The 15,706-nt window shown below is 41.6% G+C and overlaps 1 protein-coding gene across 2 annotated transcripts in view; it reads right to left on the bottom strand.

Moving 5' to 3' along the window:
• The window catches only part of gpc5c (glypican 5c), a 141,029-nt gene extending 136,780 nt beyond the window's left edge, over positions 1 to 4,249 (bottom strand). For both annotated transcript variants that reach the window (XM_050032558.1, XM_050032559.1), the window contains exon 1: positions 3,834 to 4,249. In XM_050032558.1, the coding sequence (XP_049888515.1) occupies positions 3,834 to 4,011 (178 nt within the window). In that variant the 5' untranslated portion in view covers positions 4,012 to 4,249. The remainder of the gene's footprint in view (positions 1 to 3,833) is intronic.
• Between the last annotated feature and the right edge of the window lie 11,457 nt (positions 4,250 to 15,706).

The raw sequence follows: 15,706 nt of genomic DNA, 5'->3' as shown, positions 1-15,706 counted from the left end.
TAATCCCCCCCCCCCCCCTGGAGCCACACACACAGAGGTCCATTAATCATTAAATGCCCGAACATACTCCGGCAGAACGTATGCGGAACGGACTCCACGGAGGTCCGCCTAAAGCTCAGATTTTACGACCGCACAGACTCTGCTCCGCGCACCAGTGACTGCTCAGCATGTATTTTTCACATGGCGGGGATTTTTCACAGACATTTTTACAGGAAACTACAACGCGGAAGTGCGCTCGACTATGGAAGCCCGAATGACTGCGGACATTCCTCGCAAAGTCCGTTCCGCTTATAGTACGCCCGAGTATGTTTGGGCCTGTAGTCTCTGCATGTTTCTCCTGTTTGTAGAAGAGCATCAAACTAGCTGGTAGCCCATCTCACACCGCTGTAGCAATCCTATACTGCCCTCGTGCGGTTAGGAGCTGAATTGCATGTCAAATAAAGGGGGGAAATAAGACGGCGAATAGTAATAGTCGCATTAAAAAATCGATTTTTCAAAAATAAAACGACTATTCGAAATTCGAAAATCGTGACCCATCCCTAATTCAGTGAATGTAGAGTCTGTAGGCAAACCCCGGAGATCTTGCCTCCGGAAGAAGAGCGGAAGAGCCCTGATTTCCGGTTGTAGGCTGTTTGTAGTCTGCGTGATATTGATCAATCACGCTTGAGCCGGCTGCAGTTGTTGCCAGGTTAAACGGTCCGTGCGGTGAACTAAGGAGGCGGAACATAATTGCCGTCACTGCAAACTCTGAATCCATCGCAATGGTTTAGCATATTTACTTATATATAAACGGAAGTCAGAAACGGAAATTCGCCTCCTCCGCCCAAATCAAACCGGAAAGCCAAAAAATCGGGGGTCTGCCGGGGGTATCGCCGTCTGCCGGATGTCAGACGCCGAATACAGCCGATGGGTTCCAAGAATGAGTATGGGTTAACTTACAAAACATAAATGACAGTAATGGGAATCAATTCATGCAGGACTTTTACTTGTGGTGAGAAATATGTTTACATTTAGCTTTTGCTCTATTTCAGTATATCCCTACTTGCGTAAGTAAAGAATCTGAATACTTCTTCCACCACAGCTTACCAACATGGAATCACAGTGATCCTGGCAATCATGCAGCACTATCACTGCTTATTGCACTTCATGTTTTCATTGGATACAAGATTTAAAAAAAAGAAAAAGACATACTGCATAAAATATCTGTACCGTAAAAGCTCAATTCTTTTTATATAGGATCATGTCCAGTTGGCTGGCTCTGAAGTTCCCTGCTGCCACACTCCTTGCGCTTAGTGAGAAATCAGTTCACCACACATGAATGAAATGCAGCACTGTATCCTAAACCAAACATCGGACTGTGAAAAGGGCTGAAGTTTTGCCACTTCAAATTTCAAGAGTTGCTTTTATTGGCATTTGATCTGAGAACTGAAGCAGAGTAGCATAATTGTGTACACACACACATATACACCAAATCTCCCACTCCAACACCCCCTTCTATTGGTCAGTGCTTTGAAGACAAGATTGCGCCTGACCCAAAACAACCTCTCTAGGACGAGTACAAATAAAAAGCAAAATAAGATAGAAGCCCAAAATGTTCTGGGGAAGCTACAGCAATGTTTGATTAGCTGTGAAGGGAAGGAGAAGCAGAGAGCCGGTGGAGTGCAAAGGCACAAAAATGCAGCTCACCACACCTTTTAAAAACAAATATTTATATCAATTAATAGTACAGACCAAGGAGCCGCAGTTTGAATCTGGATCATATCAGCTCCACTTTACAAAAATACTGTAACTAGGGATAGACTCAGAGATAAAACACAGAGGTGAGGACAGCAAATTCATTAAAGGGAAAGACTAATGCATACCCTTCACAGCATACAGGTAAAATGCTCATCACACTGAGATTCTCATTCGAGCTTCTGCCAATGTACTGCAGACTGTAAAAGTTTATCACACACGCCTTGCTCCAGACTGCAGACATCCTCAGCAGACTGAGGTTCGTCTGTTGTCTTTAAGAGCTAACCCAAAACTACTGCTTGCTATGAAATTGACATCCTCTGTTGCTAGTAGTGACACCCTGCTAAACAAACATATCGAGTGGTTTGGATGCACCTCTAGGTATGTTTCCCACACAGCTATCTATTGCTCTTCTCCCTGTTACAGCTTGCAGACTCAGACTGGGTGATACTTAAGCTGCCACCAACCCACATGTGACACTATTGCTGCAGGGATCATGGTCTGGAGTCATATAGATAGTTGTACATTCATCTTGAGTGTCTGCCAGGAAAAATGCATTCAAATCTTGAAAATCCTAAGACTACAAGACTTTTATTAGTAATTTATTAAAAGATTTAAAAGACTAGGGTAAATACATAATGATAACGCACACTGAATCGACTGATTTCTTGTGTTCAAGTACACAGTATGACAGCTGATAAGGCCACACAGAAGAAATATGACATAATTCATCATAAATAAGTCTCTTACTGTGTTTGCAGGATAACTTTCAAGCAAACCTAGCATAGTTGAACCAAAGCCTAAACCTCGCTCAAAATGCATTTTGCCTCCAAAACAGATTTGGAACCAATGTTTATTCTCATAAAATAACTTTTCCTCAGTGTGCAGGAGGAAAGCACATACCACGAAACCTTCAAGGCATTTGAAGCTGCTTTCAAGCATCGCTCTGACAAAAATCTGACAAAAGACAAAGAAAAAAAGAGAACCATGTCAGCAGAAGTGCCAAAGCCTCTATCGGCCTGTTGTGAGAGTCTGGACAGTATATTTTTCATAAACCGAGGCTCCTGAGCTAAAGTGCATGTACACTTAAGGGCCCATGCCACCCCGAGTATCTAAACACACACATCCAAAAGAGTTGCTGGTGGCTGACTTCTGCAAGTCAATCTATAAAGTGCAAGTAAATCACGGACGCAATATTGTAGCCTCTTTATCCACAGAGATTAAACCATATGAGACCTCTGCATCACGCTAGACTTGTTCTAGCTCTAAAACCCCTGTCTCAGCAGCTTGTGAATGTGCCGGCCGGCTTCTCTGCCAAAGGAAATTTGCAAAATAATTGTTTAATCCCTCCAAACAGCCTGCTTGTATGATAAGCAGCTGGGTGGCATGTGAAGCTGCAGATTGTGAAGAAAATCAAGAGGCTCTGGTGCCTTAAACCAGGCAGATTAGAAGGAGCCTATACACTGAGTGACTTTAACATGTAATATTAACTATTACCAATACCACACCAATGTATAGATACATGTTTTGGGGGAATCTTCAGAATGTACAATGATGAAAAGGGACTGACAGATCCCTTACATTACATCACATTACACTTACTTTATGATCATTTCAGATATTGTTTAGAATACAAACACAAAATAGCAGCATCCCAAATACACAACATTTTTATGGTAAAACCCTTTAAAAAGGTCTCCCCAACTAACATGACTAACATGAGACAGTATGACAAAGGTGAAGACAGAGAGAAATATCTGTTCTCTCCATCAAGCCTTTCAGTCTCTTGCTGCTGTCACATGAGTGGGTTAGCTTTTGCTTCAGGGAGACCACTGACAGTGCGTGTGTACTGACCCACGTGTGCTTTGGACAGAAGCACAGAATAGTTAGATGCATTAAACATCAAGAAAAGCCTTTTTCTCTATTAAAATAAAAGTGGTCATATCTATGTACACATTTAAATATTCACTGAAATGGCTATGGATGTAGTTAAAAGTAAACATGACTTTTGCCAGTGGATCAATTAACACACTATGATGTTTGCAGTGCGCTTTCGGCAAAGTGCTCTTCACTGTGAGGTGCCAAACCCACTGGCTCACCTGTGCCAGGTATCTCCGGTACGCGGTGCAGCGGGCCGACCTGCCGCAGCTGGAAAGCGGTCCTCACTTCATGACAGCTGTACGCGTCCACGTCGATCACAATCACCGCAAATACGACCGCTGACAAAATCCAGAAGGCTCCGCAAGAGTTTACGCGTGGGCATATTCCTCGGGACATTGCCGCATCTCACACCAGGTATCCTTGTGGATAGCCTACTGTAGCCTGACTGCAAACTGTGTGACAGGGTTGAAAATAGACGGCACTCAAGTACAATGAAGCGACGATGAGTTTGAACATCTGACTAACGTTTCCGTCTGATTTTCACATTATTGGTTGGGATGAGTGTGAGCGGCTCACAGCGGAGGTTTGGGGTCTTCTCTTGGACAGAGGAAGAGTGGTGTGGGCTAAAGCCAGTCTGTCCCGCGCTCAACACTTTGCAGTGGTCGGCTGTCTGCATGCCTGTTTCCTAAGCCTTGCGCACACTCCCCTCCCTTTCTGTTTACTTCAGCTAAGTGCCCCAACTAAAACTCACTACAATATCCCTATAGGGACTTGCAGAGTCAGTATCCTTAGGGCATTTTAAATCCCTACACACAATTTCCTATATTATTAATGTTGAATTGAACTTTTGGCTGCGACTTTTTCTGTCCTTTTGTAGCATCTGTGTTACAATTAAATAATATAAAAAAAAAGTCATTTTGATTATGCTACAAATTAAATACATCAAAATCTCACCTTTCCCCTGAATGTTTTTGTTTGTTTCTTTCTGTAAGCCAAAAATCATTTTAATTTTAAACTTAAGGTCACACTAGCAGTCACTGCGACAAGTAATCTGCCATATTAGTAATGTAGACAGGGCACTAAGTCTCTATCTGGTTCTCCCTCTTCTTCATCAAAACTTAGGATAATGAGTAAAACAATTATAGACCAATTTACTTAAATATTACTTAAATATGAGGGATGGTAAGGGGTAAAATAGGACACAGTTTTCAGAGTATGGTGATTACTGAGTTGAAACTAACAGGAAGAATCCTGTGCTTCAAGATGCTGAAGCTGTGTAGCAGTACTTGTTATTTAATCCACATCGCTGCCATCTACTGGTGAATGTGTTAAGTGGAAAACATGAATTTTTTTTCCAGACTGATTTGCTTGTCACAGTATTGTGCTCCTTGCAGCCTTTGATGTCAAGTCTGTTTATGGCGTATCATCTTAAGAGGTCTTGGAGAGTGAGCCTATAATAATAACAATAAAAAACATGAAACCGTCATGATTATTACTATTCTATTTTTTTTAGATTAGGGGTTCAATCTATTTGTTAACCTGGTGCATCATTCTAAAAAAATGTAATGTAATTTAAGTGTTATAACATTGATTTTGAAAGTTTACTTTTCTAAATGTAACCTTATGCTGTAATATTCCTTTTGCATAAATTCTGTTAAATACTGCCATCTCCTGGACAGACGTGGTACTACATCAGTGCTCAGTAGCCAACTGTATTATAATAAAGCTTCACAGTGAACATTTTGACGTCGAAGTAGGAAAAGCACAGGTGTATTTCACAACAATGATGATTCCACTTGGAGGAGGTCCTGGTTTTGTGCATGCTGGCTCACTGGAAGTGCTTACTGGAACACTTAATGGAATTGAGCCATCGTTAATGGTATCAATGTCGCCTGTTTCCTGCTATGACAAGTCAAAATGTCTGCTGTGAAAAAGGTCTATAGTCTACAAAGAATTTTGCAACCTTTTTTTTAAATATAGATTTCATACATGAATAGGACATTAAGTTGGAATTAAGTTGTATTGAAAGTTCAAGTGTGTAGGATTTAAGGGGATATAGGCTAATGGCAAAAATGGACTATAATTTCTTTTGTGTTTAATCAATTCCCTGCAGAATTGTTGTGTTTTCATCACCTTAAAATGAGCCATGGATGGATGGATGGATGGATGGATGGATGGATGGATGGATGGATGGATAGATAGATAGATAGATAGATAGATAGATCATTCTTGAAGGGGAGTTGCTGCAACAGGCTGGCACTAGCAGCCTGTAGATGCTGGATATATCTACATATATCCTTGTTTTATATCTACATAAGGAGTGGTTCCTTGTCCACGGAAAGTGCCATGTTGCACTGCCATGTTTCTACAGTAGCCCACAATGAACAAAGCAAACACTGGCTCTAGATAGGGCTGTTCGCGTTTTCACATCGGCCAACGTAGATTGCAGCCCCCCGCAATGAGCAGTGTTGGAAAAACACTTTTTTTTTTTAATGTGAAACTGCTTTATTTAGTGTTTTAACCTGTTTAAATGAACGAATCCGTTCTGCAGATAATCCGGCTCATGGTATAAACTTCCTGAATGTCTGGATCTTAACTTACAGGCAAAATAGGTAAGCACACATCAGCAGGTGCCGACAAGAAACACTGATTTGTAACGTGAAACTGCTCTATTTGTTTTTACCAGTTTTAATCACCTGGTTTGTTTGTTTTGTGGGGAAAGGATCTCCTGGTAAAAACCTCCTAAACAGTGAGCATTGACGGAAATCTAACCGGAAGAAGTTTCCGCTGGTTAGAATCTGCAATCCTCACCTGTGAATGCCATTAAATCTCCCTAAATCTTACACACTGGATCTTTAAGTTATTATCTAGTGGGATGGGGGCAAATTTATTGCCTGTTGTAGATGGTTTGCAGGCCGGCTACAGCAGAGATTTCCCATTCCTTATGAATCACAGGCATGATTTTCATTTCAGCTTTAGGGGGCGAGCACTACTGGGAACTGCTTGGACAAAGCACCACCCATACATCGGCCTCCATAACTCACAAACAGCTGCTGCTACAATATGCACTTTGAATCACATAGATGTTTCCAGTAAAGACTTAAAGTCCTTTATTCAGCAGTGTGTGTAACAGCTTCTGTAAGTACTACAGACATGCTCTGCAGTTTCCTCACTGTTTTGCCTGCACCTATCAGCAAGTAGTTTCTATGTGCGATTCTAAAGCATGCTAGTAGGATGCCCTTCAGTTCAGTTTAGTCTGAATGTTTGCCGGATTACAGGTGTGCTTCTGATATACACAAGTGTTTCTTTTACTGCACAGGTAAAACATTGCCATGTGACAATGTGACAGAAGATCTAGCCTGTGTAGAGGCCAAAGCATTCAGTCAAGATGTCTGTGTTGGTAACATATCCTCCCTGGGTAGTTTGGAGGGACCAGCAACACTGGCTCATCCTGCTTGTTTTATGTAGCGTCATCAAAAACAGCTGAGACTAAGGCTATTTGGCCAGGTCTATGCCAGAGCATCTTCACTCAACAGCTGGTGAGCAAGTGGAAGACCTAAGGGGCAGTTCATTAAATGACTCTGAGGCAAACAGGTCTACCTCCTGGTGTATCTTTCCAAGATAATGTACACTACCTCCAGGCTCAACCTCCACTTACCTCAGGAAGGCCCATGCTCTCAGGTTTTCCCCAATTCCTGGAAGGCAAATATGTTCATAATCAGAGTCAACACCTCAACATGTTTAATGTGAACGATCAACAAATCAAGTAAATTATCAAGATCCTGGCAGTCTCAGCAGGAATTGAAGATTGTAACTGCACTTCATTAGCAGGTTTAGCCATTTTTATGAGCAACTTTGACCATAGGTGTACTGATAACCCCTTCCAGTGTACAATTTATCAACCAGTATTAAGTACACGTTGTATTTTATTTTAGATATAAACTAGATTTCTACTTTTCTTGCCTGAGCAAACCCAAAGACATCTGGGAGATGCAATATGATACAGCTGCTGGATAAGAGATCACACTTCTGCTCTCGCCTCCACAACTGGTAAATGATCTGCCATCTCACCACAGTACCGATGTGAAGGCAGCATACAGGGTCACTCAGAAGGGGCTGTAGCTGGCTAACTTGATTTGAGGAACATGGACATTTACTTGTCTTACAAACCCAAACTATCTGCACATAGTGGCTGATATTGCTGTCAGATTAAACAGTTATGCTGCGCATCGTTCTAGCAGTACTAGACAGATGAACATTTATGCAACCTCCAAAAAACAGGAGCTCCAACCAGCCAATGTGACTACTGTCAGAGATAACTATTACAAACAACAATACCCAAAAATAGACATAGACAACTTGTGCAAGAGTACAAGATGAGGACAAATAAACAAGACAAATGGGCACCTGGCTCTACTCTGAGGCCACCTAATTCACCTTGTGTGACTTTGTTGGCACAGTATAAAGTCTAAATACAAGGGCCTGTTGGAAATCTAAGTATTTTTCCTATGTGGTCATCGGGAAGAATGAAACAGACACATTTTCCGGTGTCCTGCTAAGGTAGTTACCCACGGATAGGAAGTGTGCCCCTGGCAGTGGGAGTGTGCATGTGTAGGTGGGCCTAAATGACCAGGCTTCGATTTCACCTAGGTAACTCATAGATAGCTACATCTGGATTGTTTATCATTTTATTATTGTTGTTTTATCAACAAGGTTTTACAGAGAACACGTCTTACTTGTCAGAATTAATGGTTTTATTCTTCTGTACATTAAGAGGTCTTAGTGAGCCTATAATAATGATTAAAAAAAAATAATAAACTGTCACAATTTTTTTTTTTTTTTAAGATTTGGTGTTGAATCTGACCTGGCACATTATTATAAAAAATATAATGTATTTTTAAGTGTTTTAGCATTGATTTTGAAAGTTTACATTTCCAAATGTGACCTTATGTTTTAAATTTCCTTTTGCTTTTTATGTTAAATACTGCCCTCTCCTGGACAAACGTGGTACTACATCAGTTGTCATTTGCCAACTGTATTATAATAAAGCTTCATAGTAAACATTTTGATATGTCACAGTAGGACAAACACAGGTGTATCTAACAACAATAATGATGGCTGTATTCCACTTAAGGAAGGTCCTGGTTTTGTCCCTGTCTCACTGGAAGAGTTTACTGGAATGCTTAGTGGAATTATGCAATCATTAATGCTTTCAGTGTCACCTGTGTGTTTCCTGTTTCCTTGAAGTTCTAGTGTGTAGGATTTAACAGGGATATAATGGCAGAAATGGAATACAATTTTTTTAATGTATAATCAATCACCTGAAAATAAGAATTGTTATGTTTTCATCACCTTAGAATGAGCCATAGATAGATAGTTAGATAGTTGGAGGTTTTATTCTTCTTTACATGTAATCAAACTTCATATCATTCATGAATCATTGCACTGATTTGAGAATGTCTACAGAAAAATCATGACCATATGTTTTTCCTCATTTTCTCATGATAATTTGATGATGTAGTCGATAACTTGGTCATCCGATGTTGATGCTGAGAAGCCAGACCCTCCTACCCTCTAACCTTTTGTAAGGATTTGTTCATTCATATATGTGGTCGAAACTATAAACTCAAGATCACTGTAATTAGTTTACACATTGCTGGCCTCAATTACATCTACTTTGCGTGAAATGCACATTACACTTAATGCAGCTTTGTAAACAAAACTTTGTTCCTATACTCCTTGTTTCCATGTCAAATGATAGCCTACGTTTGGAAATTGTTATAAATTTTTGTGTATTCACCGTCCCTGCATTTATATGGCGCTTTTCATAACATAAAGTGACTAAGTTACCTGTCCTACCAGGCTGGACATGCAGTCTGCCAAAATATATAATCCTCTCCATAATACCCTACTTTCAAGGGTTTTATTATACTATCAGATCATGCCTAATAACCTTAATTAATATAGAGAGGTTAATACTTTCCTTGCAAAAGTTAAAGGGGGATACACTTTCTTTCAGATTGCAATTTCAACCTGAATATCCCCTTTCTGTAATGCAGTCTCTACACTACCATAAAGTGTTGTATTTTGCATATAAACTTCAGATCATAACTAATAACCTTGGTGAATATGAAGAGCAAAAGTTATAAGGGGATACAGATTCTTTCAGACTGCATTTTATTAATATCTGCATCCTGTCAATGCTATAATGCCATAGGAGCTGGGAAAGAAAAAGGAGGAGATTATATCATGGTATAAAGTGCAAGATACTTGTGCTTGCACAGGAATGCTGTAGTTCTTCGTTTACATATTTTAATGCCACTACACAGGCCAGTGTATAGCTAAACAGAGCCAAGGAAGAGGAGCTAATGACAGATAGCTAGTAAACTAGCCTGACACCCAGAGGCGATAACCGTTAGCTTACCTCAGATTAACTTCTGGGGGCAAAGGTAAGAAGATTTAATATGTCCATACTTGCCAACAAAACCAACCTTTTTTAGATAAAACAGTCGACTAAGGATATTTCGAAAAGGTCTGACATGTGTTAGCTAGTTACAAAAACTAGAGCCTCACTTGTCAACATAGCTATATTAGCTAGCTAACGTCTAGCTAACGGCTAGTTGGTTCCAACAGTAACAGCTGCAGGTGTAACCAATTAACCGTATGCTGCATTCAAGTACTCCTTGAATGGTCTCATTTCCCGAGTTTTGGACACGTGAAAGAATACAAAGTTAATTGCCATCAACCGAGTATGTACTTTCGTTTTCCATCTTTTGCATTATATAACTTCAGCTCGGCAACTCTTGTATCAACATTTTCGTGATTTTCCGAGTTTAAGTCCCGACTTGAGGAGGCATTTAGGTGAATTTTCCCAGTTGAGGATGTCGGAAACTATTTTTTCCGATTATTCCGACATCACTAAAATGCATCTGAAATGAAGGAAAGTGAGGATGGTACACGTGACTCTCCTGCAAACAGCGTCAGGTGCACAGTAACGTCAGTGTCCAGGTAAAAAGAAAAAGAACCTAAACTGCTAGTTTAAAATACAAGTCTATGGTATTTCTGCCTTGTAGGATGGGGGCACCATCTCGACTTGCTTTGGGGCCACTTTTGCAAAATGTCAGGAGCCAAGGGGCCAGTCGCAGCAGCCCTATATATGTACTCAGGGGTGTTTCTAGGATTTGAAGGTAGTGCATTGGGGTCTGTAATCCAACCATGCAGCCAAACCATACTGTATGGATTATGTTGTTTCATGATTAGTTTGTCCATAGATCACTGTAGCAGGCACAGGTAACACAGCGAGATCCCCACAAGATGGTGCCCCTGTCAAAAAACTTTAACAGCATGAGACCATCTTCACATCCTCTAAATGGTTCAGCGCATATGCAGTACTGGAAATAGGAATTCAGATACATATATCTCTATATATATAAAAAATATAACTGTCTCGACAAAAATGTTAAAATTACAAAATTCAGGGCATATTAATTTCAGTAATTTCTGTATTAGATTGAACCAGACAAACATGTACAACAACAGGAATTCCCTTCAGTGGAGTGCAGCCATCATTATCTTATTAAGTACAACTGTGCTTTGTCCACGGTAAAAATGATGCTTTATTGTTTTTTGCAACAAGGACCTGTTTGTCAGGAGTTGGACTATTTTAGGGGAAATAAAAACTTAAACATTTCACTATTAACAGTAAGACCTTACTTTCTACAGAGAGACTTACAGGCTCCAGTGGACACTCCTGATGCTGCTGCTTCTGGTAAGTGCAATGTATGCCATGTAGATACCATGTGATGGGAGAGAAAGGAGATATTTTAAAATGATTTATGTCTGAAATAGATGCACTTAAAGTGTTAGTGTACTCTGTCAGCAGATGGCGCCAGTACCCCTTGTTTTCAGAACCCTCACTCTGACACCCTTGATGCTCATTTATGCAGGCTAAGTTTTCTGTAGTGGTTCCATTAACATAATTCAAAATAAGGTCGATAGGAGGAGACAAGGACAACATGTTTGAACCTGTCTGAGGTGACAGGAAGTTACCATTTTCTCTCCAGCCTGTATAAACCTTATTTCAAAGCTGGACCTTACTTACCTTACCTAGTTAGTGGCTGGCAGGCCATCAGTCACCCCAACACCCTCTCAGTTGTCACATAAAACATGACATTTATTCAGCATCAAGAGGAATGATATCTATCAGTATTTATGCCATAATCACAAACCTGTCTGCATCCTCATGATGACCTTCTTTTAACTTTACCATCATACGATCATGAACATGACTTTGGTACTTCTAATGCTAATTAAGCCCATCCAATCCTTTGACTAGGGCTACGGAAGGATGAAGTGGCTGCAGCAGTCATGGCAGGGGATCTTTCATTCTGTGTACTCATGCTGCGTCTGAGTCAAGGAGTTAGTAGACAATCTCTGGGGGCTTTAGCCCATCAGTTCTGGCCCTCTAAACTGGGTATTTAAGGGGCTTACAGGGGGTTAAACCCCCAAGATTGGAGCCGGCAACTGCCTGTTTGAGAGATTACGCTATTCAGTCTCCCATTTTCACCTCTCTGTCTTGGCGAAACAGCAGGAAGTGTGGAGGGTGGTCGTTAGAGACGTGCCTCAGCTTGACATCTCTGGAGGGAGGATGTGGTGATAAATGAGTTTGGAGAAGCTTGATTAAGTAGAACATTACCACACGCTGTGCAGCTGAATTCCAAGGAACTTGTGGACAAGATTTTGGTCTTAAATAAAATCTTTTAAAGTAATGGAGCACCTTGCATTCAGAAAATCCTAACTGGGGTATGCTGTGCACAAGGGGTGCACACATTTACGGTATGTGCATGCATACTTGAAACATGGAGTGGTCAAATGTCTGCACAGTGCTGGTCCGAGCGGGAACCTTATGCTCCATTTCTCTCGGGTGGAGATGTGAAGAGTGGAAGTAAGCCGCGTTGCATCTTTAATGAGAGTCTGACATCTTCAGTGCCACTGTCTCACTATCTGTCCTGCCAGTGCCTTTTTCCTCCTCACCTGCATGGCACTCTCAGCAAGGACAGAAAACAGAGAACGCCTCTGAGCTTCACAGACGCTTTCAAGAACGTGAATGCCACCCCACTCACACTCCTTCAAAGCAGATACCACTTACAGTAGCACCATGTGTAGGTGCCAATCCCTGACAGCGAGAAATCACACTTACTAACACCTTGTAAAGCAGAGTCCTTGCTCTCTTTATAATGACTCTGTTTCCTCAGCATTTAATTGATTAGTATAATGGTTTTCATAGACTCTTCATTAGCCTGTTACAGCAGTGGATCGATACAACATCATTACATGCATGATTGAACCAAGTGCCGGGCACCCGCTCCAGGGCACATTGGTTTGTATTCGTAAACAGTCGTGAATGTCACAATGGCCCTTTATGTACAGGAACTGGCAAGGTTATATTACTTTGCCAATAACTTAAAAGACTGATTGTCTAAGTGTGTGTTATTGGCTTGTTGGGAAATGATTAAGGGAGATACAGTATTATTGTGATCAGCCCCCAGTCAAAATGAGCTATGAAACAAATAATATATAATAATGAGACGACCACATTGGAGCTAAACTGCCATGGGCCAGTACCAAACATGTGTTGCCTTGTGCTCTGGGCCTTAAACGGTCACTAGATGAAAGGTTTGGTTCGGAGTTCAGGTACAGAACAGCCACAGCCGTGTTCAGTGTGATGATGTTCTGTAGTCTCATTTGGCCAGTTGTAAGCAACCCCTTCTAAGAAACGTCAAAGCTTCAACAAGGAAGAGTGCATTATTTACTGACGTATTTTATTGCCGTAGAACAAAAGGTGAACATCTCTTACACTTGTGTTAACCACACACCTTATTTCAGCCATTTCACCAACAACCAATTCATAAAAACCCACTGACATTGAGGTGAGGGAACCAGAAGTGCAAATATGCTAACTTATTTTTGTGTTTAAGAACTCATTTTCCTGCAGCACTTTATTACACATATATATTCACAAGCACCTATTGGCCTATTGACGCCCATATAATCACACCAGATGTCTTAAAGGGGCAGAATATTCCTAAAAATACAACACATCCTCACTCTGACCTCGTCACATATCGACCTTTTGTCATGGACTTTTAGGTACCCTGGATGCGTTTTGGGACGCCGTGTCAAGTTCTGCCTGTTACATGCATTGTCTTCTTTCAAAATACACTTCCGTTTTCACAGGAAATTTACGATTTACATACTGTCTCTTTCAAAATAAACGCACTACGTCAGTACAGCATCACAAATTGACTTTTTTTTTTCATCTAACAACTAACACACGTGGTTAGGTTTAGGAAAAAAGAACAGGGTTTGGCTGTATCATCTTAGGGGACGCGAGCGCTGCTCTCCCAGGTGAAGGTCGTGGTTTTTGGATCCATCTACCACCCCTCCCGTGTGCCCTACTCAAACTTTTGCCACCTTAACTTTAGTTTCCAATCCCGTCACGTTTCCCCCTGACGCCACTGAGTGCTGTTAAATTATACCGAAGACTGGCCATGTATCATGCCGACGGCTTTTTTCTTTAGTGCCTGACTATCGGAAGTCACTGCCCAAACAGATTTCGACAACTTTGGAGTGAGACCGGGTTGAAAAATAATGTCTGTACAATGTATAAATGTATACAGAAGTGATCCCTCTCAGTCATCATGACCCACAAGAAGTGTGTGACGATGTATTAACCTGCAGAGACTTTGCCCTCTGCCTGTATTATCTTGTGTACCCACACAATGCTCAGGTGAGGTAGCAACCAGGTGCCAGACCATAAGCAGCATGCATCCCAGAGAGATATTGCCTAAAGAAATGCAAATATAGCGAGACCAAATGGCAAACAAGAGTGAAACTGGGGTTGACTTTTACTTTACCTTTACCAACACTAACCGACAGTCCTGCATAGTATACCTTTAAACTGAGTCGTGTTATCCTGCAATCTGTATAATTAGCTTTATATACAGTACAATACCAATTTCATTGTCAAACTCCAGCTACAAATGAATTTGAATACAGTAAAACATGCTTCTAATTATGTATTCAGGCAGTTTGGATGCCTCTCTTTGTATGCAAGTCTTTATGTGTCAGTAAAGTGTGGGTGAACTGAAAAGTTCCAGGCATTGCATCTTATTTCACCCCCTACTCTGTCCCTGCGGGAGCATCCTCCACTGTTCACAAAACAAAGTACTGTTGTGCACATAGGTGGAAAAATTTGTTTAACCCATTCACCCCTGAGATTTCCTCACTGTCTGTGTTCATTGAACTCTGATGGGATCTAAATACCTCCTTTGAGATTTCACACATGGGCCGCGCACTGAGGTCAGACCGGGGCCCTTGTGTATATGTGCATGTGCATGAGTGCGTGTGCTGAGCTGGTCTGGATAGAGTGACTTGCTTTGTGCGTGGCCATTCGACCAGATCCCTCACAATAGGCAGAAAAAAGGGGGTGACTACCTTTTGACAGAGCATTTTATCTCAATGAGATCATAGCAGTTGTCTATTTATGGCATGTGGCATGCTGTGATGAGAGGGGTGCTGGAGCTGGGCTGCAGAGAAATACTGTTTGACTTCACCCTGTTCTACCTTTCCTATCCTCACTCCAAAAACAGCCGCCTCTTTTGATAATCATGTGCGATCCAGCACAGCGGTTCATCTCCAGCCCTGCTGAACTCACCAGTGCATTGTTGCTCTTTTTGGCTCCCCCTCCCCTTACTTTATTTTTAACAACCCCCATTATCCCCTTCCCTCCTCTAAACTGACCAACACATGTTTGTGAAAACTGTTTTTGGTGCTTACGGACCTCCTGCTCCAGCACCCTTTTTCCACCCCCCTGCAAAGTGCGAGACAGACCCAGGGATAGAGGGAGGGGGAAAGTGAGGGGGTGAAGGGCGGGGGGTTAAGAGAAATGGTGGGAAGGGTTGATGAAAACAACAGATCCCTGCTCCCTAATCCTTTTGTGTCGACGGTGTTAATCCATCCGAGCAACCCCCCCCCCCCCCCCCCCCCCCCCCCCCCCCCCCCCCCCCCCCCCCCCCCNATGGTGGGAAGG

Source organism: Epinephelus moara, chromosome 21, assembly GCF_006386435.1.
Source record: "Epinephelus moara isolate mb chromosome 21, YSFRI_EMoa_1.0, whole genome shotgun sequence".
NCBI lineage: Eukaryota > Metazoa > Chordata > Actinopteri > Perciformes > Serranidae > Epinephelus > Epinephelus moara.
Note: the sequence above shows the minus strand (reverse complement) of the source record. Positions and strands in the feature narration are given on the sequence as shown.